This window comes from Aplidium turbinatum, chromosome 16 (assembly GCF_918807975.1).
Source record: "Aplidium turbinatum chromosome 16, kaAplTurb1.1, whole genome shotgun sequence".
Lineage (NCBI taxonomy): Eukaryota > Metazoa > Chordata > Ascidiacea > Aplousobranchia > Polyclinidae > Aplidium > Aplidium turbinatum.
In genome coordinates this window covers 7,582,102-7,609,079 of record NC_137487.1, presented here as the reverse complement: position 1 = coordinate 7,609,079, position 26,978 = coordinate 7,582,102, and the positions used below count along the sequence as shown (strand labels likewise).

The window sequence follows — 26,978 nt, the reverse complement described above, 5'->3', positions numbered from 1 at the left end:
ACTGTATACCAATCAATATCGCAAATTTAACTTTATTTATATCGGTAGCTCAACAGCGCCATGTAGTTGCTATTCGTAGGGAATCTTGGTGATTACATCAGTACATCATCAGATTACAATCTGATTACCGGTACATCAGTTGATAAACGAATTGACTGGGTTGAACGTCTAGCTAGAAAGACATTATCTGTTAAATTGAAAAGCTTTGACTGATTTGTACAACGATAAAAATCAGGTAACGTATTTTTTTCTGAGTGAAAAGTACAACTTGTAGGCTAAAAAGTCAATAGATCTACTTTCATATCCCTTTCTTTGCAACATTATACACCTAACTCGGCAACTTGTTTCGTACCATGTGGTTTGTAGATGGGAGAATTAGGAATGATATGGTCAGCTGTTTGTTTCTTGATGCCGCATTTGCTGAGGCAACTAAACTTCACTTGCGAACAATGTTACGGCATGGAAGAGTCAAAGTCCCGTTTGAAATCAATTTAGCTTGACCCAAGTGGACCGTAAGTAGGTACATCCCGGATGGAAGACGACACCGGGTGAGGTATTACTATAACCTAGAGTTGGTGCACCATTCCAAGTAGGCTATTTCTTTCTGATGTAGGCTACTCATTGTGTTACGCCGTGATATCACTGAACAACCCAAGCACAGCCAGCACTAAGAGTTGTCTTGTTTTAGTTGCCAGGTAGATTGTTGAGGTGGAGAGTTTTGTGGGTTAGGATTTTTGCCAGCGATACAAGTGTATAATGGCTCCCTTTCGATGAAGCTCAGGAGGATCCCTGCAGGACAATTTGTAAGTAGTCTGTTAAAATTGGGCGTAGGCTTGTAGTCACAACACGTCCGTAAATGAGGCGCGTATTTGAACAGCGGCAACAGGCAGGTACACAGCGGAGTGAACCAACGCCAGGGTCGTAGAAAGTTTGGCGTCAGCACCTGCACCCCAACTTATGTCTGCCTGACATCATGTTTATACCACCACATGTTGAAGGACTTTAAATATGACATTGATGAAGCAAAGTTAGCTTCCCTGTGCTGGCAATAATATTTCTCGGCCATTTGAAATTACAGTAAAATTTGTCAGTTCGCATTATTCGTCACATTTTCATCGGCCTCGGCTGAAGTTGTTTTAGTTTTGCCCTTTTTTCATAATTGGTCAGTTTACCTAAGTTAATTCGTCGCGTTTTGTCTAATCCCCTTAAGGTGACGAATTAGATGTATTCTACTGAATATTCAACAGACATTGCGGCTCTTAAGCAAAAACCCGGTGATAGGCGACTACACTGTAAATGAGCAGATGTTTGTAGAGTGGACATCTTTATGACAATACAGAAAGTGCGAACAATATAAATCAATCGTCTAAACGCACACGGGCAGCATGAGATGCTACAGACTGGCATTTACAACGGCCATAGAAACAAATTATACTTCTTGCGTAAGCTGGAAAGCTTCCGCTGCGATGGAAAATAAAGAATGAAAAATCTGAAGACTTGGTTTATGACTTCAATTGACAGTGCAGTGCTATTCTCTGCATCGTCAATGGAAGTTACAAATCTGACACCTCTTTACGCATAAAATCAGGTGTGAAGGAGCTTGCATGTGCGCTTTTCAACATTAGCACTAAAAATGCTCAACTTAGTGGCAAATTTTCTCGCGCTGTACTGAAACAGCTGTGCACCACTAAGCTACAGCTACATATTTAAAGTGATCGAAAGTGCGCTTAAGACTTTATTATTTGCGTAGCCTTACCATGTCGAAACTTATGCACGACATTTGAAGATTTAAGCTAAGTGGAAAAGAAGGCAAGCAAGCTAATTTTCGTGTCCATATTTATTATTTAAGCATTACACTGGGTGCTGTGCTAAGACACGCACACCAGCTAGTGATAGGTGCCCAATGTACAACCCGACCAAGCAGTCTCTCCTAAAATTGCATGCCAAAGTATGTCTTCTCTCAGAAACAGAGCAGTTCTTTCCCACACATTTACACAATTATACAGCCGGAGGACTTCAAACATTGATAAAGCCGTTTTCGGCTTATCCTTGGTAGTAGAATATTCTGACAGCGGACGGGAAGACAATTTTCGTCAAACCAAACTATTTTTAAGGCGGCAAATTAACAGAAATAAACGTTGTTTAGATGTGTTTCAACATGACCAAGTAGCAAACGATGAAACGCATTGCCTACCGTATGCTTTGTTAAAATTTCCAAATCGCTTTCTTCTAACTCGCAATTTCAAAGGAAGAGTTGGGCTTAAGCAAAAAAAATTGTAAGTACCTGGTAGATATGTTTTTTGGTAATAACAAATATTCTTGCAGTGAAGAAGTTATAGTAGTGAAAGTAGAAGAGCAACACACAGCTCCCAAAACCTTTGTTTTCGTATTGATTAAACGTTTGCAGACGTTAGATCAATGTAAAAAAGGTTGGGTTTTGTAAGCTGATCCAGTGTGATAAACACAGCGCTGAGCTCAGTAATAGCAAACAGAATTACAATTCGCTCAACTCGGAAAGGCGTTGGATTGCATACACTCTCAATGCCAATTGTAGTTAGGATACTGTTGAGCTGATGGCTGTGCGAAAGCATTTGCCGGGTACCGAGGAGGAGTGGTAATAGGAGGTGTGTAGGTTGCGGGAAAAGAACCCAGAGAGGTTGATTGGGACGACGTGGATCCCGGATAACTAGGAGTTTGTCGAGAAGCCGCTATAGGGACTCTTGGAGGAATTGATGGAGTGGATGATGGAGGATTTCTGTGCGCTTCCAGAACGAATTCTCTCATCTTCTCCATCTTTATCCGGCGCATATGTGCTTCTGTGCGCTTGGCCTTGAAGTTGGTGATAAAGTCACCAACGGCCAACTCTCCATCAAATAGCTTCTCTGCCAACTCCTGCAAACAATTATGCTCACAATGAGCTAAACTACATACAACATGCTATGCAGGCAATTGATACCGTGAACATCACTTTTAACACCCAAATCGAAATGCGGATTCAATAATTCTCATTGAAGCTGGAATAAGCCCAAGGTGAAGTTGGGCAAATTGGCTACTAAAGCGGAAGCTGAATTACACGGCAAATGGCCAATTTTTATTAAAAAAGCTAGCGCGGGAAAATTTATCTTTTCAAAAGTGAAAGAGAGTGCAAACATTGAAAACCTTTCTCAGAAGGATTCACTGCTTTTGGCAGATGATTAACGAGATCAAATATCAATTTTTCGGTAAGAAACATTATATTACACAACAATTATTTTGCGCTCAAAAATCTAAACAGAATTTCCTAAAATTTTCATATCTTGGTAGAAAGGTAAATGTAAGTTTGCGGTGATATTCTGAATTTCAAACGATGCACCAAAAGCCAAGGGTCAAGACAGATATCAATTCGGGAACATCTGGGTTAAATGCTGTCAGGTAATAATTGAATTGCAATACAAAATCAGTATTTTTACATTGATTCAACGTCTGTAAACGTTGAATCAATGTAAAGAACGACTGATGTGCTCCTCACCTCTGATTCTTCTTCGGTTTCGGCGCAAGTGGTTTGAAGTACAGCGAGCATCGTTTCCAAATTAACGTCTTTATGCAAAGAAGCTGAAAGAAATATGAAGGTAAAAATCAGGGCTGCCATATTCAGATTTCCGCTCGGGATTGAAGATTTAGACAAAAAAAACGAGAAGGCAAGTCAATCTTCATGTCCACCTTCAGGCATGCCATTGTTAAGTGTCATGCCAAGACACAGCCACATCGAACCGGTGTCAATCCGACTATCGAGTCACTACTCAGCTATGTAACAGACTGAACTTTGAAAATTAAATTGATAAAATATAACACCTTCCAAGAAGATTGCAAACTCATGCGTCTGTGCTACATCTTGGTGCTTACCCATCTTTGCTTGGTTCGTTTCGAAGGTTTCGTTCAGTTGTTTCAAGGATTCGTATTTCTCAGCGAGAGTTTGTCGCAACTGCTCAAGCAAAGGCTCTTTGCTGATGTTGTGATCGGCAATACTTCGATTTTCCGCCTGCAGTAGATCCTTGTCCAGTTTCATTTGCTTTATCTGGAAAAGATAGCGTAAATTAGATTTACACGATTGATTTAGTTACATAGTTTGACTTGCTTTTTCTATCAGTAAATCTCTCTAAACGCAGCAATCAGAAGACTTCATTTGTCATGCAGTGACAAATATATCATATATGTGACATTCAATCTTTCAAAAATTTCTCTGTAAAACGTTATTTTTAGTACTGTGTTTGTTTGGTTAATTTGCTGTTTTAAGTTATTTACCAGCCAGTGAATTTATATAATTTATAAATAGAGCTTGTTTATAAGGAGGGATCGTCCTGACATCAGCACAAGGCTGACTACTTCACTCCATAATCAACACGACACGTCGCAAAAGGGGATGAGAGCTTCATCAACACTATCAGGAAATCATCATCTACCACGTCGGCTGCATAGCCGAGTGGTGGGAACCTTGAAACGACAATCGAAAGGACGCCGGTTCGACACCGCTCAAGAGCATGCGGCTGTGTCTGTGGCATGACACTTAAAGGCATGCCTGAAGGTGGACACGAAGATTGGCTTCCTTGCCTTCCCGTCCACTTAATCTAAATCTTCAACCACCGGGTGTAAGCCTGGATACGACAAACAACATCATCTACCAGCTCATCCATTCCATCCCCCACCAGGACAAGAAACAATAACTTAAACTGGATCTCAAACCTCAATCGTCTTAGGCTAGTGTGTGATGTGCAGTCTGACCATAGAAAGAGCTCAACACCTGCTCTCCTGGGCCACATTGAAACGGGCTTTTGCCTGAGGATGGGTTTCTTTTAAGTCCGGTTTTCTTTCTCCATCCTATTAAAACCTATTATTATGACTGCTCATCCACATCAATATTGGAACTGGCAAATTCAATCCACAACACTTTTCATTAGGCTGTCATTCATTACTACATGTGTGCTTCTTTCTGTTTTGGTTTCATGTTTTGCTATTTGTTTTTTGGGTTTTGTGGCCGTGCTAACTACTGACATATAGCCTAACTACATGATTTTCCATTCCGGCACGTTTTAAACCTTTCAAGGTTTGCCACCTTTTCCCGTTCATTAACGTGCTGGTAGGTCTATATCGATTTTTGTAGTTAGTATCTTTTTCGTCCCGGACGCGTTAATACAACGCCACCTGGTTAATAACGAAAAATAAAATGATTGATTGATTACTCACAATAGAACAGCTATCGTTGTCAACTCGATTGCCGAGAAACATAAATACAGCCTGATATTTAATATAGCAATGTTATGAGTTCCTAATGATTGGTCTAAACACAACTATTATGGGCAACTTCAATTCATTCCAATAACTAAGCTTAAACAAATTAGTCCAAAAGTGAAGACAATTTTGACATTACGGTTAAAGTTTTAATACAATATTGTTAAAAGGTAAATTTATATATGATTACATACCCTTTCTTGATCGCAAATAATTTCATTGATTTTATCTTCATTGTCCATCAATTCCTTCAGTTGATCTGTGGTTGCTCCTTCCAAGAGAGCAGTAAAATCATGTTCAGAACCTCTATGAAAACTCATGATCGAACAGAGAGTATGAATAAATACAAAAGTAATATCACCTTATTATACCTGTGCAACAAAACAAGGTTAACTGTAGAAAATATGGAACACTTATAAACACAAACACGTTGAACAATTTCCCCATTGGGTAGGCTAATGTGTCACATGCACAAAAGGCTTAGTCATTGCTTAATGGCAAGCTGCTTTCCAATCATAATCGTGCATACTCATTTTGAAAGAACCATGTTGAAGTGAGATTAGAAAACAGCTTGAAATTGATTTACAATGGAATTTAAACTCTTCATTGCGACACTTCTGATTGCTCAGTTTTTGATACAGATGGAAACACAAAGCAGTAGAAATCCGAAATTGTATAATACAAGTGTTTTCTTCACTTAAAATACCGAAAACAGTGCAAAACAACAATTTTAGAAGCATCGAAGACAGATTTCCAAGTATTAAAATCGAATGGTAACACTTCAAAAGTGCTATGAGACTGAAGTTTTATAAACAGTAGAGAATACAGCAAGTTGGCAGTCATATTCAGAAATGCACATATCCAACCTGGCCTAACAAAGTAATCGACTGGCATTAATACCAGAAGAAAAAAACTACCTTGTTTTCTAGCTTCAAAAATTATTGTCATACCAAAAATCAAAGTGGTTGGGTCGCTAGCACTGGAATTTTAAACAAGCAACTTTTTACAAAGAACGTTATATAACCAGTGTAACTTTGTATGTGACAATATGGCAAAGCATTCAATATTGGCAAAGATCACAAATCAACTAAGTTTTAGAAAAATAATTACTCCATATTTGTATCAAGATAACTTTACCAAAAGTTTGCCAAAGTATTGCAAAATTGGTTTGATTTCTTTATCCAAAATTGTTTCAATCGATGAGTACAAACACAGTGTTTAAAATTGAACAACTTCTTAAAAGGCTCAAATGCAATGGGTATTCTACAGTTTTTTAAACAACAGACTGACTGATTCGGTTCATCAATTACAGAAAACCAGTCTTGAATTGAACCTACAACAATGTATTGCACAACAAGCGTGTAATGGCTTCATAAAATTTCAGCTGTTGGTGCTGGTAGACCCAGAAGTAGCATCAGAGTGAATAAATTCCAGTGAATCTACAACTGCTTTTAAATCGCTTTCTATTCCAGTGGCCCAATTTTCCACATCACCTAGTTCCTGCAATTAACAGGAAAGGTGCTAAATATATATAAGATAGTAAGGTGAAAGTAAGGTGAAAAGTAAGGTATATATATGTAAGATAGTTAGGTGAAACAATTTGTAAAGGCTTCAAATAGTAATAACTATATTATATTTGATTTAAGATAGTAAGGTAGTGAGAAAAACTAACTGGTAAAGGTGATCAGGTACTATGACACTTCCTCAAATGGGCGATCAACCTAACACATAAAGCAAAATATGAAAAATAAAAAAAAGCAAAATATGATAGTAAGGTAGCCTACTATAAATGAATTTGATGCTTTAGATTTTATCCTAGGTAGTAATATGTATAAATACATTTACACACAATAACTGAGCAATATCCTTATCACATTTGAATAATACTGAATGAATATAAATTTGAATTTGAATGAATATAAATTCAGAGCACTGCAAGATTTAATTTCGTATCAGGTTGCTGAACTTATAAATTTGTTCTTACACACAACTTTACTGCCAATATCATTGATAAGCGACCGATCAGGTCAGATTTTTGAGTTTCAAGTGTTTACCATGAAATAACAAGTGTCATTTAAAAGCTTTTAGTCTTTTTTAATAAAATAAAAACACTGCGGATCAAACATTTGAAGTATTCAAATTTTAAAAAGATAATACATTTCAAATGTTACCTTCATAGCTGTGTAAAACTCATTTAATTGGGCAGCCCATAAATTTGTTAGTTTATTGAATCTAACTGCTTGTGCTTGCAAATGTTTCATTTCTGCATCAATCTGGCATTGGTTGACATATGCATTAGAAACCCTAAAAACAACACTGTCGTTAACTCATTAAAAACAATCATCTCAGTTTATACAAAGCTAGAAAATACGACAATCTTTAATATGTGTAATACAATTCTATTTGAATAAGAACTTTTGGAAGATCTTAACAAAGGTTTTTTTTAGCGAAAGAACAAAGATGAAACGGGTTGTTAAGATTTCTAGTAGAGGAGCAACTACATTTGGTTTAATATATATATTAAATTAACGTTATAAAAGTGAAATGTGACTCAGAGGGCATTGCTTTTTGAAATACTATACTATCAGCAAACCAAACAATTGATGAGAAAGCATCCCAAATGGTAGCTGCTGTCTGCACAGTAGAATTCTGCTATAGTAACATCTGTTGCAAAGTCAGGTTTTACACTACACTAGTACTTGGCTATAGTGACTTCAGCTGTGGCTGTGGTGGGGTTTTGCTTTAGTGACACGTTTTTCAAGATTTCTTTAGGAGTCACTGTGGGAAAATTCTATTGTGTCAGTACTTTTTATGGTTCAATAAAACAGAATGGCCTGTTTTGGCGAGTCTGATTCGGCGAGTTTCCTATTAGACGAGTGCCTTTTTCGGCAAGTTCCCTATTCGGCAATTTTTTGAAATTTTTGAAAGGAAATTATCGGGTACCCTAGCTTAATTATTATCATTGCAGTTTTTACATCGTTTTAACGTCGCTAAACGTTGAATTCGTGCAGAAAAAATAAAATGTTTGAACTATGAAAATGATTAGTTTGGTTTGGATCAACAAATGTGTGGCCTACTATCGGGTACAGTAGCCTAATTATCCCGACCAGCAAAAATTGCAATTTTTAGTTTTACATCATTTTAACCTCGCTAAACGTAAAATCGTGTAGAAAAGAGAACTATTGCTGACTAAGATACGTTGAAACTGAGAAACATTCACAGAAGCCCTTCGATTTGTTCCAAGAACCAAGTTAGCCTAACAGTTATGAAAAAATTTGCCCGCAAAATCACACAAAAACTAGGTTGTGATGTCATAAAAGACTCAGAAAAATAAACATTGCAGGAAACCGGCTCAGTGTGACCAGGCGAATTCAGAAAAAAGTAAATAACAACAGAGATATAATTAAATATAATAAAATACAGACATACTCCTTCTGTTCAAATAAACTTTGTTCAATCAATTTCACTTTCAAAAAGTTTTACAAAAGTTACAAGTGAAATATTTTATAGCGATTTAAATGCAATTATATATACTGTATTTTCACCAAAAAGGTATAACTGTATTTAACTAGTATTTAGCTATCTAGTATAACTGTATTTTCACCAAAAAGGTAGTGATAAAAATGCAAAAAAAATTGTAGTCAAAAGCAAATTAAGGAGAAAGATTATAGTTGCAACAATTTGTATAAAACATTAAAGCTACAGAAGTAAAGTAGTTTTGATGACACGAAATTTTAGTACAAAAAATAAAGAGGTCTGGCGGCACTGCTTCTAAAAATACAGTTAGGCTAGGTAATTTGATGACAAAAATAACTAATATATATATTCTAAGTTTGCATACAGACGGTGACGTAGGATTCAAAGAACCCAATTAGCCTAACAGTTCGTATTTACATTGATTCAATGTCTGAATATTGAATTGTTGGATTTGCAGAAGGCCGAAGGTGTCATTAAATTTTCAAAAAATCACCGAATAGGGTACTCGCCGAAAAAGGCTCTCGCCGACTAGGGAACTCGCCGAATAGTGGCAGACCCGAATAAAAAATGCCTAGTTACTGTTCTACTTGCATGTTTTGTCCTAGTCAAAAATACTGTACTATGCATTGCTAATCTAGCAAGGAGCACAGTTGATAGAAATTACAGTACACATAAATAGTTGAACATATAATTCACAAATAGATTTGGGTTTTTGTTAACAAAAGGGAAGACAAAAGTGGATGTGGACATCAGTAATTCGGATGGCATAATGGCATAGTGTAAACATGTTAAGAAAAGGGGGACACAAATAGTTTATTGTAAACGTGTCAACTATAATTATGTACAAGGTACAGGTACGAAGTAAGCAGTACAGCACAAACAGAAAATATGACGTTGATCAATTATGACTTAAGCATAGCTTGATCTGATGTTATTGTTCTAGTCATCAGTAAACAGTTTTAAAAATAAAGGCATTAACTTAATGAAAAGCTAATATAAAAGAAGTAAATTACTGCACTTCAAATAGTAAAAACACCTTAGTTTAATAAAAAGACCAGGTTATACTTACGGCAGGTGATATGAAATTAAGACTTTTTTCCTATTTTGAGAAAACTTTAAAGACATCAAAGATAAAAACTTGTGATTTAGGAAATTTTAAAGTCCTAGGCAGAAAGCAAAACTCTAACCCTCACCCTGGCAACAAATGCCATACAACAATGCTCTTTGATCAAAACCACGGCAGCCAGTAGTTTGGATAAACACTTCGCTAATGCAAAGTTTTCAAAACAATAATAACATTATTTCATGCACAGCTAATACCAAGCTAACAAAGGGTGCTAAGCAGGTAACCCACCCATTGTTAACGGATGCCATAACACCTTCATTAAACTTGTACAAAGCAGTTATTGCTTCTTGCCTTCGTTTTTCTTGCACTTGCTTTGATTCTTGTTGTTTTATTCGGTGCTTTTTTAGCATTGAAGACAACATGATTAAAGACAACAAACTCTAATAGCGTTATCAATTATTTGAGAAAGTATGTTTATTGTCTAGATGTTGGGCACCAAGTCTACAAGCTTGGCTGTCTAAACCAATTATTGAGGTTATTCAGTTTGTCTTTATTGTCAACCAACACAGCAAAAACAATGTTTGCACAGCATAGAAGAGGTCTTAAAAAATGTAGAAGCGACGATACAAGACAAACCTTAACACTTATTTGAAATAAGATGCAGTAACTCTTCAACTTAGAAACATTCAGAAATAAGAACATTTCATACTGGTGCATATTGCATATTTTCCCACAAAAAAATTTCAAAAATGCATCTCTGGCAGGTTTATGTTAGAAAGAGTTGTTATTATTTTCTCTTTATAATAATCTCCATATATTGTCAAAATGGCACATGGACATGAAAAATCCATGGTAGATTTTCATAGTTTCATCGATAATAGTTATTGTCACAAAAACAATCTCACTAATAAAAAGCATTCCGCTCTTTGCAAACATTCTATAAATTCAGACCATAAAATTACTTGGACCAACGCTACCATTCTTAAAACTGAAAAGGATTACACAAAAAGATTATTTACAGAAAAGTGGTACATAAACCAGAAAGCACAACATGCTCTCAACCAGAAAGATGGTCAGAATTTTCCCTCTGTGTACAAAAAATTACTTTAACTTTAACTTCACCTTTTCCATTCTCAGTGCGTCTTCTCTATCATTGTTATTGCCAATTCCCTTGGTTTCTGTCTTGTCTGATGACTTTTCAATGTTTCTTGACGGTGGCCCAATAGATAGATAAATTTACGCTGTTGGAAAGCAGCCTACTGGTTTTAGGCATTCACTGCATTCAGTTTAACCTCTAGGTATCTTGTTGCGTGTTTTAATTCTGATTCTTGCTGCTTACTTTATTCATTTTATCAGTACGTTTTTGTGTTGTGCCATCGTTGCTGAACAGGTTGTGTTAACCTGTTTTAGCCACCTTGATAAAGTCAGTCGTGCTGACTGACGAAACGTCGGAAATACAAAAGCTAGTTATCATCTTTAACATCAGGAGGTAACCTAGTAAATAGTCACCAGAAGAACGCAAATTACTTTTATTATAATCTCACTAATATTGCTTTTAACAGTAGGCCGGCATCCAACCAGATGCTGCTCTTGTAGCTTCAATCCTTGGGGTGTGGGAGACAGGGCTCATCAATCGCCTGTTTCAGGCAGGGAGTTAGACTAGAGCAGTACGTGTGCCAAAGAATAATACAGGTGTCTTAAAACAGGCTCAGGAAGAACAACAACCTTATGCACAGCGAAAAGCCAAAATCTCAATCAATTGAAATTTTTAGCATAATACCAATCGAGAAAGGATGGCATATCGATCCTTTCGTCTGTTCGAGACCATCAAATGAGAGGTCAGAAAAATTAGGTCCACGTCTTTTAGGCGCAGACAGTTAGGTGCCGGTCAAATAGGCGCACACTGTGGCATCAGAATATTTAGGTGCGAAACACTGTGGCGCCCATTCATTAAGGTGCTATTCCTAGCAAAGTCTGCAGATTGTATCAGCTCAGCTTTGGCAAAACCTAGTCTGGGACTCTGGGTATTAAGTTACTCTTCACTCAAGCCTACCACCCGCTTGAATGGGTATGCTACTATTCGGTGAGTCCAATTCGGTGAGTCCGATTTGGTGAGTCCGATTGGGTGAGTCTGATTCGGTGAGTTCCTAACTTCTAACCCCTAACCTTAACTCCTAACCCCTAACCCTAAAACGGCAATGATAATTAGGCTATGGTACCTGCTAATTTTAAAAAAAAATTGAAAAAATCCCCCGTTATGGGATCGGACTCACCGAATCGGACTAACCGAATCGGACTCACCGAATCGGACACACCGAAACGGGCCATTCCGCGCTTGAATATATCTATATTTTTTACTGTTGTTTAATGTAGTTATTATTTGACTTAACTAAAAGTGAACTCAGTCATGTTCGGGAACTTGAATAATTTATTGATAAAGCTTTCGCCGACGCAAACCTGGACCAACAACAAATAAATGCCGAACACGCGCATTAAAAAAACAATAGATTTTTTCTGTTCAATATAAACAAAACAACATATTTTTCTGTTCAACATAACATTTTGTGTGAAAAGCATTGCCCTACCTGCCAAGCTGATACAATCTGCAGGCTTTACTAGGAATAGCACCTAAATGAACCAGCGCCACAGTGCTCCGCACCTAAATATCCTGACGCCACAGTGTGCGCACCTATCAGACTGGCGCCTAACTGTCTGCGCCTAAAAGACTTGCTCCCGAAAAATTACCACAGGAATAATTGGCTTGTGGTAGCCAAGCGTTAGCGTTCATAGAGACATCACTTTTTAATCCTTTGATGCCAGCTCTTCTCATTACCAAGTATATTTGCATCAGACTCAAGATTGTTCACCCACCAATAGGGAACGTAAGCTAGGTTTAGAATGTTGTGAGACAATTTAGTTTTACCTTAGTTACTGATGAATGCTCGTCTCACAAACGAGGGTTGTCGTAACAGCAACTCTGCTTAGCACGAGAAAAACTGCAGATTCAGACGTTTGGTATGTGCATTTGACCGATCGACCAGCAGCACAAACTGACCGTCCATATTTGTTACGATTGAACGCTTGTAAGTTGAAATCTATCATAAGCCATGATTTGTTTGCCATTTGGGTCTGTCGTAACTACAATGCAATGATTTCTGAGACATTTTCTGTTGTGTTTTACTTTATTTTTGTGTGCCTAATAGGTAGAAGAATGTACTTAAGTATGCCGGAATGGCCCATTTTGGTGAGTCCGATTCGGTGAGTCCGATTTGGTGAGTCTGATTCGGTGAGTCTGATTCGGTGAGTCTGATTCAGTGAGTCCGGTCCCTATTAGGTGATTTTTTTCAAATTTTTTTTTTAAATTATTAGGTACCGTAGCCTAATTATCATTGCCGTTTTAGGGTTAAGGGTTAGGAGTTAGAGGTTAGGAACTCACCGAATAGTAGCAGACCCTAAGTATGCGTATGTGATGGACGAATGTTTAGTAGACATAGGCACATATAGTTCTGTAGGCTACACTCAATCAACAATTCAGTTTAAACTTATGAACAGTTCAAGATTAAAAGAGCTGTTTGGAACGCAACTTGTTCATAGCTGAGGAATTCCTGTACTACCATACAGTACAGACGAAATCGGTTAATAATATATCGCTTAAACGTATCAATCGTTTATTTGAATTAAAGCTTGAAATCCCAAACCAAATCCAATCTAATGTTAAGTAAAAACATCGCTTAAGTGTATACCGCTTAAAAGAATAAGTCGGATAAAAGCATCAGGATTTGCTTCTTGTTTGCATAGCCTACTTCATTCACTTAATCATATAATTGTACGCACAAAAAGAGAATGTCTCTTTTTGTCTGCAATGTTCAAAGGCGAAATAAAGCAAAGGTGAGACAGACGCATGCCATCAAAACAAAGACAAGTGTCTGTAATCCCAGGCCATAATCTTATGCGCACTGCAAACAACCAATTTTCGCACAGCTGGGTTTCATTAAAATAGAAGAGCAGACAAAAGGAATAATCACACTTCCCAATAAAGAAGTTTAAATGCTTTTGATGTCATCCGTCGGCGACTGACCTTCCAAGGAATGGACACGAACAAATTATTTCGGCTTGAGAGGGAAGCATATCTAAAAGTTTAAACCAGAAAACTTTGGAGAATTTTTTTAAAATTGCTGAATAAAAGGGATGCAACCTAATTTGTACCATAAACAATTCATACCGTCAGTTCGTACCTTGAAAAGATCAAGAGAAAAAACTAAAAAAAAGCTGAAGTCGCTGATCGCAGTTTCCGCAAACATTTTAAAATTTTCCGCAAACAAAAACTCTTAGGATCATTACCAGAAATTTAAAAATGTTTGCGGAAACTCCGATCAACCCTAACCCTTTTAAAATGTTTGCGGAAACTCCAATCAACCCTAATCCTTTTAAAATGTTTGCGGAAACTGCGATCAGTGACTTTGGCAAACTCTTAGGATCATTACCGGGAATTTTAAAATGTTTGCGGAAACTGCGGAAAAACGGAAACTGCAATCAGCGACTTCGGCTTTGTTCTATTTTTTTCTCTTGATCTTTTCAGTTTGTTTTGTTTGCGGAAACACCCTAACCCTAAACCCTAACCGTTTTAAAATGTTTGCGGAAACTTCGATCAACCCTAAACCTTTTAAAATGTTTGCAGAAACTGCGATCAGCGACTTCGGCAAACTCTTAGGATCATTACAGGAAATTTTAAAATGTTTGGGGAAATTGCGGAAAAACGGAAACTGCGATCAGCGATGTTCTATGTTTTCCTCTCAATCTTTTCAGTTTGTTTGTTTGCGAATACCGATACTCCGATACCCTAACCCTTTTAAAATGTTTGCGGAAACTGCAATCAGCAACTTTGGCTTTTTTTAATTTTTTTTTCGATCTTTTCAAGGTACAAACTGACGGTACGAATTGTTCATGGTACGATTTAGGTTGCACCCGAATAAAAGTAGCTTACTGTTGTGAAATGCAGTGCATAGTGTCATTTGTGCAGTTTCGTTCAGTTGAAGAACATTGCAAATTAATTCTTTTACCAGACAGCGGAAAAGACTTGAAAAAATATTCTTTGCGATTTCAAAACAAACAGTAAGTGTGGGCCATGTTTTTCTACCATACCGTACCTCTATTTTCGTAGGCCACATTCCATTCTCCAAACTACACAGCTGGTATGCAGGCCCGGATTTAGGGGGGGCAGAGGGGGCAGTTGCCCCGAGCCCCCCGACTTTTGAAGGGCCCCCTATGTGGTTAAAATGTGATTTTGTGTTATTTTTTTCGAAGTGGCTATTCTTACAACATATTGTAAAACTAGCCTCTGAAGCTATTCTTACAAGCACCACTCAAGCAAGACGTTGTTTACTCGAGCAAGACCTTAATGCGCTCAGGCGTTTCATCCGACGACGCTCATACGTAATTTCGCGCGCATGCGTATTGGCTTGTGCTGCACACTTGATCGTAGAGTGAACCGCGGTAGTTGCTGATTTTGCTGATCGAAACTACACGTCAATGAATCCATCGTCATCATGATTACGAAGGGAGCATTATATTACAGTTTTGAGACACTTTCTTCGGCTATTAAACAATGGGAAAAAGAAAACTTTGTCAATACAATACAGTATGCTTGTGTGCATGGAGGAAGAACACCCAAATCATGTAGTCAAGGAAAAAGACCAAATCAAAGGTAAGTAATGATGGTTTTGTCCTTGGTGCCCATAGGTTGAGCTACTCATGTAGCCTATATGCATAAGTTTTGCTAATAGATTGAGTTTTGCATAAGTGCAAATTGCCTACATTCCTTATGAATGCTAAGAACTTAGCAAAATGCATATATTCTACTGAACCATTCCCGCATGCTGTCTATTGTAATAAGTTTTGCTAATAGATTGAGTTTTGCATAAGTGCAAATTGCCTACATTCCTTATGAATGCTTAGAACTTAGCAAAATGCATATATTCTGCTGAACCATTCCCGCATGCTGTCTATTGTAATTTCCATTGAATTGTCATGCCCAGAATTATTCCTAAGTTGCATTGAATTACCCATTAGTTTTGTCAATTTACCCATATGTTACGTCGAATTGCTCATCAGCACAATTCGTCGAATTACCCGTAAGTCTCATGAAATTATCCATAAAGACATGCCTTATGGGTACTTCAACGCAGCTTTTTGGCAATTTGACGTCACTTATGGGTAAATCGACTAGATTTATGAGAATGCTCGGCTGAACTTGTGGTAATTCAACGTGACTTTATGGGTAATTCAGGTGGGCTTATCGGTAATTGGATGCAACTTATGGGCAATTTGACATGACTTGCTGTATGGCTACTTTAACGTGAGTTATGGCTAATTCAGGTGTACTTATGGGTGATTCAACACGGCCTATGTCACCTCATCTTTGTTGTTTTTCAGTACTTTTATCAAAGGTTGTCCATTTGGAATCAAAGTAAATGCAACGTCAGATGGAAAAGCGCTATGCATCACTGAGATTAGTAATGTCAATGATCATAATCATGATTTCAATGAAGTAAGTGGAAATAACCCTTTGTAGTAGTCATAGCCTTTGAGCTATGGTCACACTAGCCCTGTATATGATAAGGAGGCTTTCATCAGAAATTATGTGAAGGATAAAAAAGAGCAATAACATTAGGGGGGGGGGGGGGGTTAATCGGCTTTTTTTTCAAATTCAATTTTAACCCAGGTTTTAGGATACAACAGTACATTCTAAGATCACTAGTAAAAAAAATTGAAATTTCCGTCCAAAACCCCCTCTATCCAAAAAATTACTTTTCGTGTATAATTGCATTTTGATTATGACACTTGAAGTTCAAATATTGTTTGCTACTGTACTAAAACACGTTAAGAATGTTGCAAGACAGTTTTTCTGATCTTGACTTCATCGTAAGACATGGTAAAGTGGTCATTTCACTTTGCGCGCATGACTACGCACATGCTGAATATGACCAGTTTGTGCGAAACTGGTCATATTCAAGCCGCCGATTCACCAAACCTGGTGATCTTGCCCATCTCTGTGGGTTGGACACCTGTCAAAAGATATGTCGTTTTCTTGATTATGTGCATATAAATTATTTTTCAGAATGCATTTAATTTGATGCCTAAACAACGAAGATTAAATGAAACAGAAAGCAGTGTGATCGGAGAAATGCTTGCCACCAAAGCAAATAAAAAGTTGGTACAAAAGCACATTCCAGCTTCTACAGGAAAAACAGTTATTCTTAAAGATCTGCATAATATTGCCGCAAAACAGAGACCTTTGTATGAAAACACCTATGATGAACTTATTAATGAAATGAACAAAGAAAAAGGTTAGTCGACAGACAAAACTTTTTTGTCTGTTATACAGTACAAGATATGTTCATGCTAAATAGTAGAGATGACTTTCTAATTTCTATGTGCAGTATGATAAGTAGTGATAGAATGAGCTCCGGTTCCGGTCAAATTCTGGCTCCGTACTGGAGGTGATGTGACTCCGGCCTAGAGCCGGATGTGTGTGTGCAAGCTGTGGTCAGGGTCATGACCTTGGAAAAATCTAATTTTTTGCATCATTGTAGTACTGCAGCAATGCAAGAATAGGCTACCAGGTTGCCTGTAACATTGGTCAACACCGTAGGCGTATTTGCAATCTACAGGTCGCTGCTGCAGATTGAGTGTCACATGATATTGTGAGCATTCTTCTTGAACCATTTCAGATATAATGTCAATTAAGCAATTCGCGATTGACCTCTTGCCGTAATGGTTTAGACTGCAGATGAATTATTTCGATGACGTGGGTTCAATCTCACCATTGCCAGTTCAATTTAAAGTGTTGACCGCCTGGTTTACCGGTCAATAGACTCCGTCTACTGCAGCAAACTGCGGATTACCAGTACGCACATCATAGTAGGCTACACAAGAAAAATATCTAATTTTCAGACGTTTTTCTATTCAGAAAACGTTTGTCTAGTATAACCAACACAGAACATTAGCAGTACCCTACAACGTGTGGAAAATTTGCAACATTGAGCTATAAAGGGTCAATTGAGAGTATTTTTTGCTTCATTTTCTTCACAAGAATTCATTCTACTTTCCCAAACTCATGCTCCAAAGATTTTTGTTGCAACATAAGGCGCTATGGGGATTGTAAGATTGAAAGCGGGATCAAGGAATTCAATCAAAGGTCTTCAATATCTTGAAACAATTCTACTTTGAGTGGATAGAAATAGAAAACATTGCTAAATTTGAAATCTACGTAAAAGTTTACTCCTAATGGATCCTTTTAACGGACCCTAAGCATTGCAATGTGGCATCTTTTAGAGAATGGGGTGAGAGTGGTATACAACCGCTCAGTTGGAACATTGATTATATGATGTAAATATTACCAAAGGCCTAAACATCCTTCCTCTGGCCAATAATTAAAATAACATAGAATAGAAAACAAATTTCACTAAAAGTTGATGTTTTTGCTTTTAAATCTGATGGAGTGCCTAATAGGCCTAATTGTTTTGCGCTATTTTAGTCTGGCCCAGGATTGTCAAGATTCTTGCTTTGTAGGGTATACTAATCCTCAGTTTATTTTCATTTTAGGTGCTGCAGTAGATGTGTTTGCAGATGATGACAAACAATTGCAGGCGATATACTTTCAAACGAAAGACATGCGGGAAACCTTTGCGGCATATCCCGAAATGCTGCTGATTGATGCAACCTACAAACTTAATGACTTGAGAATGCCATTATATGTGATGCTGAATGTTGATGGCTTAGGTCAGAGTGAAATTGTGTGTCTGTGGCTTGTAGCCACTGAAGACAAACTGACCATCAGCAAGCTGTTAACTCAGTTTAAACTCCACAATCCAGCTTGGGATAAAGTGGAGGTTGTAATGGCTGACAAAGACATGGCAGAGCGGGATGCCATGATGAAAATGCTGCCTACTGCAGAAATTTTAATTTGCTATTTTCATACCCTTCGCACTTTTCGTAGAGAAGTTTCCATGGAAAAATTAGGCATTTCTTCAGCCCAAAGGCAGGTATCACTGGAAATTTTAGGAAAACTGGCAAATGCCAAAAATGAGTCAGCTTATAATTTACTGTATAACCAATTCGTTGACACAGTCCCAATTGCTGTCACAACATATTATAACGATAACTGGCATGCTATTCGACATCAATGGGTGGATGGACTGAGCAACTTGAAAGCTAATTTTTTGAACAGAACTAATAATCGACTGGAATCCATCAATGGAAAGTTGAAAAGTGTCATAACAAGATACTCAGGAATGACCATGTTTTTTAAAGATCTGATGGCATGTATCCAATCTCTTTCCACCGAACGTGACCACAAAGCGTCAAATGCTTTCCTTAAGGTTCCAATTGATGCGATTTCAAGTGTGGCGGAGAGACAATACCAACAGCTACTGACACCATTTGCATATATTCATGTGCAACAACAATTCAAGTTAGCGGAAAAGGTTGTCATGTCAGAGATTTTGAATGATTCTGCCATAGTAAAATCTCGTGTCCATGGGGAATTGGCAGTCACAACAACAGCATGTCCTTGTGGATTCACATCATCAATGCTGCTACCTTGTAGGCATGTCTTGGCAGTTAGAAGGCAGCTCCATATGTCAGAGTACAATCCCAATCTTTGTTCAGAACGGTGGACAATGCAATATTTTCTTAAATCCCATCGCCTGACAAGAAACTCACTGGACAACGGTCCTGCATCCACATTACCAGCTGTTGAGATTCTTAACAAGCCTCAAAGAAGATGTGTTTTATCAGAACAGCAAAAGTATCGCCGTGTTCAAGATATTTCCCAGAAGATTGCGTTAATGATATCTGAACAAGGAATGGATGAATTCCAATACAACCTGGATAATTTACGACAAATTGCAGAGTTCTTGCAGGAAGGAAAGAAATTCCAAGTTGTGAACTTTTTGGGTCAAACTCAGAAAGGTAGGCCTATATGCTAGCACTATTTACTAAATCAGAAAAACTAGCCTACTTTTTCAAATATCTGAAGAGATATGGGTTAGTTACTGCAACTTGCGTCGTGATTTTGCAGTCAATTTTTTTTTGAGCAATGATTTTTATGGCGTTGAGCTATCCAATATGTGGGCTAATATGTACTGCATGCGCAGTTGCGCACTAATTTACGATTATACAAGGTTGCAGATGCTCAGTAATTCTGCTTTTGTGAACAACTGCATGATCCTTTTCAGGCACTGATACTGGAAGTGCTGCTGCAACATCTTCCAGCAATGATCCTGGAATTGTATTTCCTACGGTCTCAAACAGTACTTTACAGCACACACCCGGTGACGTCTTGTCGACCGTTGATACCAGTGCGATTATGATGCAGACACCGTCCAGTTCTATTCAGTCTTTTACAAGTATGTGCTGTTTCTGAAACATTCATTTCTGATTAGTTGTTTTTTCTTGCATTGCATAATGCATTATGTTTATTAATTTTTTAATAAAAACGTTGAAATAGTGATGTTTTCTACGTTGTAGCCTATATTCGATTCTCGTTGTGTTTATTAACAGATGATGCAGGATCAATTAAATTTCCACCGAAGATGATGAAACGTGGCAGGCCAAAAGGAGCTGGATTGACAGTCATTGGGTTACCACGCAAGAGACAAAAAAAGAGCGGACCAATTTCATTCAGACTGAAGTCGTCTTTTCAGAAAGAAGCAGGTTTGTTGCATTTATGTTTGTGTGACTTCATTTTTGTTATAGCCTACGTTAGTTTAAAAAACTACACTTTGACTTCTGTGGGTCTGCCTAGCCGATAGGCTACGTCAAAGCGTACGTAGGCTACATCAAACAAAGTCACCCATGGTCATATTTTTCAGCAATACTCAGTTGGTTTGTCGATTCTGAGGTAGTAGAAGAGGTCTTGCGTCCATTCAGCGATCGACTGATCGAAGAAAATGAAATTGAAACGTTGCCCGAAAGAATTCCAATGAAGTGTTTAGATGAAAACATTGCCATTGCTTCTGTGCGAAGACATTTTTCTTTTGACGGTTGGACGTTGATGGAGAACCTACTGACCACTTTGCGAAATAAAGGCCGCTGGTTGTGCATCTCCTGTTATTTAGATCTTGATGCAGGCGACAGCATCATGTGCGACTCGTGTCTGGATTGGCACCATCTGAGATGTCTTGGTAGAACAATGCCGCCAAAAACGAAGTCTTGGTTATGCAGGAAATGCAACCTTATGGAGAAGTGACATTGAATGTTCAGGTGATACTGCAATCTCGCTTTGTCAATTAAACCAAGGTTATGTAAACCGTGAACTACGAAAAGACTTATTGGCCTTGACGCGTTATGCTTGAAACTTGTAACATTTGATAAAAATCGTTTCTTCAATGGTCCTCACATAAAACGCTAACGATGTGTTCTTGAATGACTAATGAGTCCAATCCTGGCATTAAAAGTTCTGATGCATTTAGGACATTTAACATTCTTTGGGAGAGTTGGCTGAAAGTCATGGACTAGTACAGGTTTGTAATGTAGTTGCTGCAATATACTACGGTCCAACAAGACCTTCAACAGTTCATCAATATTCAACTATTTTACTGTTTCCAACTTAACACAATTAGTATACGTATGTTGAACTCTTTCATAGCAAATGGTGGTACAGAACTTGAAAATAGCAAGTAAAAGGTAGCTCGAAGCTGCAGTTTTTTTTTTGACTGACTCATCAGGAGCTGTCATCAGAATAAAACAAACCTAAATGTGGTGAAGTACTTATAGTAGAAGGAAAGAAGAAAAACTGGAGCTTCAAACTATCAGCTACCTTATACTCGCTAAATCCAGATTTGTTGCATGTGTGTAGTATTTACATTTCTTCACTGTAATCTTAGGCTATGGCATAAATGCTTTGATTTCTTATGGCAAAAAATGGGTGATGAAGATCCATAAGTTTATAACAGTAAAAAATCAATTGTTTATTGTTGAAAGTGGTTGGCTTCAGTTGAAGATGCCATGAGATCCATTGAAGAGTACGAAGCAAAAGCAGGAACGAAGCTTGTTGTTGTTCAGAAACGAGCATACGGTGCCATGTTAATGTTGATTTTTAACATCCTGTCATTGTAATTCACTAGTGTACTAAGTGTTGATATTCATACTACAATAATAAGCCTTTTCTTTGTTGACAAAGATTCTGAAAAGGTTTCTGCAAAGCACAGTGTTTTCACCAAAGTGGAGGTTAGGCATCATAAAAGAGGAAACGGTTTACTAACTGCAAAAAATGCTATAAACATATGTAAATGTGTTCTGTTTCATCAACTTTGCATCTCGTTTCTTAAAGACACTCAGTTTTCAGGTGTAAAAGCTTTGTTGATTCAGAGTAGCCTAGCCTACTTCACTGACCTCTTTTGTATTTTTTCCATCTAGTGTGCCAAATCCATACGCCTATGTGGTGTTATTGATTGGACCAAGTGACATGTCCAGCGGTAACCAAAGGCAGGGTTTGGGTCACAACTAATCTTTTTGAGACAATTTATTTTTTACCATATTCACGTAGTAGGCTTGGTGGTTTTCAATGTTACGTACAGTACCGTATATTATTTCTGTAGGCTACTATCATAAGATGAAAATTTAGTTGATTGTAACTCATCTTAGATGAAGATAATACGATTGTTGCATCGTTGCGGCCAAGGCATTTGCCTCTTGGATGCAACTTACAAGACGTCCAAGTATTCCCTTCCTCTATTTTTTCTTTGCGTCAGAACGAATGTTGGTTACCAGGTTGTTGCTACGTTTATTATCCAAAATGAACAAGCTTCGGACATAGCAGAAGCACTTTCTGTTGTAAAAGGGTGGTCAGAAAACTGGAACCCTTCGTTTTTCATGACCGATAAATGTGAGGCGGAAATCAAGGCCATCGAAAGCGTTTTTTCAAGTTAGTGAATTGCATTAACATTTTCGTTGCTTGTGTGCTGTCTCCATTGCTCATGCATTTGTGTCGTCACTGTTAAGTTGCTACTGTACTTTACCACTCAGTGCCCACGACTTCTTGTTCCGCAGATTGCTACGTGTTACTCTGTGCCTTTCATCGCGAACAAGCCTGGGAAAGGTGGATGAGGAAAAGTGACAATGGCGTTCGCGATGATAAAGCAATTGTGCTGACATACTGGACGCAATGAGGAAAGCAACTACATAGAACAGACTTGTTTGCAATCAAACCAGGCGACAATGAGCGAATGGCAAACGCGATACCCCCCTATTCAGGGATAATATGCGTGTCTGTGACCGCAGGGGACCTGGAGCCGAGTTGTTTTGCACGTTGATAGCACCATGCAGTTGCAAGCACAGTAATAGGCTACTGAGCTCACATTTTGAACAATTCTGTGATCTTCACACCAAGGCTTTTTTTCAGTTGCTAACACGGCCACAAATCGCAGCGCATATGCGTGCTTAGTGTTAAGTAACAGCCTAGTGGAAAGTGTTGTGGATTGAATTTGCTAGTTCAAATAAGTATATTAATTCCGGTACCCAAAGCCTCAAATGAATTCACGAATATCGCAATTGTTAACAATGGCATATAAATTAGGATGTTAGTGCACACAAAGTAGGGAAAGTATTGCTTGAAGAGTTGATTCCTGGGACAAAAATTGAACACTGTAGGCTATGTCGAGCAGAAACTGGTTTAGTGTTTTAAGGTGGTCAAAAATGTAAGCATGCGTCTATTTGCATCCAACAAATAACGAAACTCTAAACTTCTCAGTTTGGTCGGGAAACAAAAAGGGTTGCGAGGACAAATGGCAGGTCTCATCTAGGCAAGGAGAGGAGGGACACATGGGTGATGATCTGGCCAAACAGTTACTGTGCTGTGCTCAAAATATGTACAGTTTTTGTTTAACATGTGCGGTATTCACTTTTTGTAAATAGCCTAGCTTTTCGGAAATGCAACGAGTCATCTGGCGCTATTTGCTTGTGTTTGAAGCCCGGTTGCTCGCTTTGTGAAAAAGCTATCAACCTCAACTTTTGCTTGTCAATAGACAGAGATATGTTGTTTAGATTAGCGTTTATTAAATGCTGTTATCTTTAAAAATATTTGTGGGATAAATGGTTAAAGTCGGTCAAGTTCAACTCTTTACCTAAGAAATATTTTTAACTTTTAGAGTCTGGCTGACCTTAATTTGGATAGATGATAGCTTGTGCTTTCCAGCAATGGTTCAATTGTTAAAATCGAAGCAGAAACAAGCAACTTACAACTAATTTAATAAAGACATATAATGATCGCAGACCGGGGAGACTTGTATACTTGCTTCGATTCGGAAATGCAACGAGTCATCGGGCGCTATTTGCTTGTGTTTGAAGCCCGGTTGCTCGCTTTGTGAAAAAGCTATCAACCTCAACTTTTGCTTGTCAATAGACAGAGATATGTTCTTTAGATTAGCGTTTATTAAATGCTGGTATCTTTACAAGTATTTTTGGGATAAATGGTTAAAGTCGGTCAAGTTCAACTCTTTACCTAAGAAATATTTTTAACTTTTAGAGTCTGGCTGACCTTCATTTGGATAAACGATAGCTTGCGCTTTCCAGCAATGGTTTAATTGTAAAAATCGAAGCAGAAACGACAAAGATATATTATTGATTAAATGCTGGTATCTTTAGAAGTATTCTTCGGATAAATAGTTAAACTTGGTCAAGTTTAACTCTTTTCTAAGGAGATATGTGGTGTTTTTCGGGCCTGTGTTACATAGCTATTAGGTAAAAGCGGACACTTGCATGCTTTTTTTTGTCATGGTTGACTATTTTCACCCCACTTTTCCACCATTTTATGGTGGATTCCTCCTGTGTGACGTCATCGCCTTTTTAACCAGGGTGGCGACTTGTATACCAGTTCCAGATCACGCATGAGCGCATATTGATGTCAAACGTAATGCTTGAGTGGTGCTTGTAAGAATAGCCTCTGAGGCTATTTTTACAATATGTTGTAAGAATAGCCACAGCCTATTTTTTTTCCTTTTGGCCTTTAAAGTTTCTGCAAAACGCTGTGCAGTACTGGACTGATGCTGCTGTAGACGTAGAGATGGTTTTTCGCGCCGTAGGCGCAAAAAATTTTTTTGCATGGGGGCCCCCCGATTTAGAAGTGCCCCGGGCCCCCCATCAGCTAAATCCGGCCTGCTGGTACAGAGCTAAAAATAGCACGCTTGAATCAAAAACTACAACGGTCAAAGTTCGCGTGACATCACAGAGATCGGTGAGATGAAATCAAGTCTGATTGCCGCAGTTTGCAGAGAAATGCTTTGATCGTACACGCTCTTCCCAGTCAGCAAAGCTGGTCTTTTTTACATTGATTCAACATCTGCAGATGATAAATCAATGTAAAAAGAACCAGTTTTGCTGGATGGAACATACGGCATAGTGTTATGTAACAGAAAACTAGTAAACTTTTTAAAGCTTAACCAGAATTGTATACAATTGTAGGATGAGGAAGTATTAGTTGTAATGTGGGTTGCAGCCTAGTCAGCACAAACGTCTTCTCAACAATTACGCAAATTCACAATGAACCTTTTTTTAGCAAATTAGTTAAATGAATCAATCGTATAATCATATCAAAATGTCTGGAAAATAGGTGATATGATTAACCGGTTTCATCTGTAGTATTTGGTACCTTCAAAAATATTGAAAAGTAAAAACGATGGAAATGTAAAGATGTGATCAAAATCATATGCAAGGCATTGCTTTTTTTTAAAAGAAATTAAACAATTGCTATGTTGATCTACCATTGACTGTTATCAAGCCTGATGGTCAATGACATATCACAATAGAGTTGTAAGGATTTTTCGTTTTTTAAGTGTAACTTAATTCTATACTGCTAAAAATACTGTCAATTATACTACAAACAAGTCTACCTAACTAAAAAACTAGGGTGGTAACTACAGCTAGGGTAAGTACTACACTAAGTAGTCTGGAAATGGAAACTGAATGAAAAAAAAACACAATAAATTGACAAAGAAGGCTAAGAATTGAGGAAGCTTTCTTGAACTTCATTCTTTTGACCAGCGTTGCCAGATGCTGGAAGTTGCTTGGCACCAAAAAGTAACGAAAATTTCACCAGATTGCATACAATTTCACCAGATATTTAAAACACCCTAAATAAAGCAATTTCGCCTAAAAATACAAGTAGTTTTTGAGACATAAGACTAAAATGAAACGAATAATTATGCAAAACACATGTTTTGTCACACATTGCATATACGGATTATAACTGTAGCAGTCATAATTGTCAGTATAAACATCAAAAGTTCTTAACCAAAAAAGTTGTTATTTTTACTTTAAAAGCGGAAACTTATACTGCCAGGGTTAAAATACACTCCAAGATGCAATAACATCCTGATGAAAAATTTGAAAGATTTTGGCATAGCCTATCCTGCTCAGGATATCCATGAAAATGAAATAAGTGGCCACTGTATGCATGTAGCGTATGTATAAGGTCACTGATGTTGATAAACTTTTAGTTTTTGGGCAAAAAAACAACCTCCTTCACTAATTTTAAATACAAAACTTGCCATTTTGGCCAGTTTTGGTAAAAAGAACTCTCCAAAAACCAGTGTCTCGCCACTGCCTGCAACCATGCCAGTGGCAAAAGCTACACGATTGCTGGTACAGTGCTGCTCTCAGATTCAAAAAATTGATTGAAGAGCGCAAATTGGTCACTCTGAAATTTAAAAAAAATTTGGAAAAACTCGAGTGGGAAAAATTTCACCAGATTTCACCAAAACGTTGTTTGGTTCCAAGGTCAAAAGGGTTGGTACCAAACACCTCTAAATTTCACTAGAATTTTTTTATTTGGTATCCTATTTCCCCCATCTGGCAACGCTGCTTTTGACAATTTAGTATCAGCTTTCAGTCCAAAGTTGCCAGATGTTTTTCCTGCGATTAGAGAGTTTGAGGTAACAAGGTATGAAAATAAAAATGACGAAAATAATGTAGTAAAGTCAATTTATTTTGTTTTAACAGCGCCATATATTAAATTGACTTGACGACATTATGTAGGCCATCACTTGAGGAAAAAATTGAAGAATAGCATGTTGTCGCAACTCAAAACTTGCAATATACCATACTGCAAGTGCAAAATAACATAGGCTACTGCATTTTATTAAATTGTACATTGAGATTGTGATAATGCATT

The 26,978-nt window shown here is 37.7% G+C and overlaps 4 protein-coding genes across 5 annotated transcripts; 2 read left to right on the top strand and 2 right to left on the bottom strand.

Moving 5' to 3' along the window:
• Positions 1 to 1,313: 1,313 nt before the first annotated feature.
• LOC145785657 (vacuolar protein sorting-associated protein 37B-like) lies at positions 1,314 to 5,597 on the bottom strand. Its single transcript, XM_082597339.1, has 4 exons — positions 5,460 to 5,597; positions 3,883 to 4,054; positions 3,509 to 3,591; positions 1,314 to 2,892 (listed from the first exon to the last, which is right to left on the bottom strand). Exons 1-4 carry the CDS (start codon positions 5,583 to 5,585, stop codon positions 2,539 to 2,541), a joined length of 735 nt encoding a protein of 244 aa, XP_082453465.1. The 5' UTR covers positions 5,586 to 5,597; the 3' UTR covers positions 1,314 to 2,538.
• A 39-nt stretch (positions 5,598 to 5,636) lies between these two features.
• Positions 5,637 to 10,346, bottom strand: LOC145785658 (biogenesis of lysosome-related organelles complex 1 subunit 1-like). Its single transcript, XM_082597340.1, has 3 exons — positions 10,097 to 10,346; positions 7,437 to 7,569; positions 5,637 to 6,765 (listed from the first exon to the last, which is right to left on the bottom strand). Exons 1-3 carry the CDS (start codon positions 10,228 to 10,230, stop codon positions 6,646 to 6,648), a joined length of 387 nt encoding a protein of 128 aa, XP_082453466.1. The 5' UTR covers positions 10,231 to 10,346; the 3' UTR covers positions 5,637 to 6,645.
• A 5,622-nt stretch (positions 10,347 to 15,968) lies between these two features.
• Positions 15,969 to 21,059, top strand: LOC145785149 (zinc finger SWIM domain-containing protein 3-like). The gene is made up of 7 exons (XM_082596848.1): positions 15,969 to 16,021; positions 16,241 to 16,355; positions 16,926 to 17,154; positions 18,413 to 19,780; positions 20,047 to 20,217; positions 20,372 to 20,524; positions 20,683 to 21,059. Exons 1-7 carry the CDS (start codon positions 15,969 to 15,971, stop codon positions 21,057 to 21,059), a joined length of 2,466 nt encoding a protein of 821 aa, XP_082452974.1.
• On the top strand, positions 21,056 to 23,084 carry LOC145785690 (uncharacterized). 2 transcript variants are annotated; one of them, XM_082597384.1, is made up of 4 exons: positions 21,056 to 21,073; positions 21,283 to 21,333; positions 21,794 to 22,736; positions 22,862 to 23,084. In XM_082597384.1, exons 3-4 carry the CDS (start codon positions 22,457 to 22,459, stop codon positions 22,978 to 22,980), a joined length of 399 nt encoding a protein of 132 aa, XP_082453510.1. In that variant the 5' UTR covers positions 21,056 to 21,073; positions 21,283 to 21,333; positions 21,794 to 22,456; the 3' UTR covers positions 22,981 to 23,084. The 2 variants fall into 2 exon arrangements, with proteins under 2 accessions (XP_082453510.1, XP_082453509.1); XM_082597383.1 differs by having other exon boundaries at positions 21,061 to 21,333.
• Positions 23,085 to 26,978: the final 3,894 nt, after the last annotated feature.

Excerpts from the sequence above, each read along its gene's own strand:
- LOC145785690 (XM_082597384.1), top strand. The coding sequence starts at position 22,457 with ATGAAGATAATACGATTGTTGCATCGTTGCGGCCAAGGCATTTGCCTC. Across the intron at positions 22,737-22,861 it reads CATCGAAAGCGTTTTTTCAA|ATTGCTACGTGTTACTCTGT; the intron begins GTTAGTGAATTG and ends CTTGTTCCGCAG.
- LOC145785657 (XM_082597339.1), bottom strand. The coding sequence starts at position 5,585 with ATGAGTTTTCATAGAGGTTCTGAACATGATTTTACTGCTCTCTTGGAA. Across the intron at positions 4,055-5,459 it reads TTATTTGCGATCAAGAAAGG|ATAAAGCAAATGAAACTGGA; the intron begins GTATGTAATCAT and ends TATCTTTTCCAG. Across the intron at positions 3,592-3,882 it reads AACGAACCAAGCAAAGATGG|CTTCTTTGCATAAAGACGTT; the intron begins GTAAGCACCAAG and ends TATTTCTTTCAG.
- LOC145785149 (XM_082596848.1), top strand. The coding sequence starts at position 15,969 with ATGCCTTATGGGTACTTCAACGCAGCTTTTTGGCAATTTGACGTCACT. Across the intron at positions 16,356-16,925 it reads ATAATCATGATTTCAATGAA|AATGCATTTAATTTGATGCC; the intron begins GTAAGTGGAAAT and ends ATTATTTTTCAG. Across the intron at positions 20,525-20,682 it reads GTCTTTTCAGAAAGAAGCAG|CAATACTCAGTTGGTTTGTC; the intron begins GTTTGTTGCATT and ends CATATTTTTCAG.
- LOC145785658 (XM_082597340.1), bottom strand. The coding sequence starts at position 10,230 with ATGTTGTCTTCAATGCTAAAAAAGCACCGAATAAAACAACAAGAATCA. Across the intron at positions 7,570-10,096 it reads ATGGCATCCGTTAACAATGG|GGTTTCTAATGCATATGTCA; the intron begins GTGGGTTACCTG and ends TGTTGTTTTTAG. Across the intron at positions 6,766-7,436 it reads AGTTTTACACAGCTATGAAG|GAACTAGGTGATGTGGAAAA; the intron begins GTAACATTTGAA and ends TGTTAATTGCAG.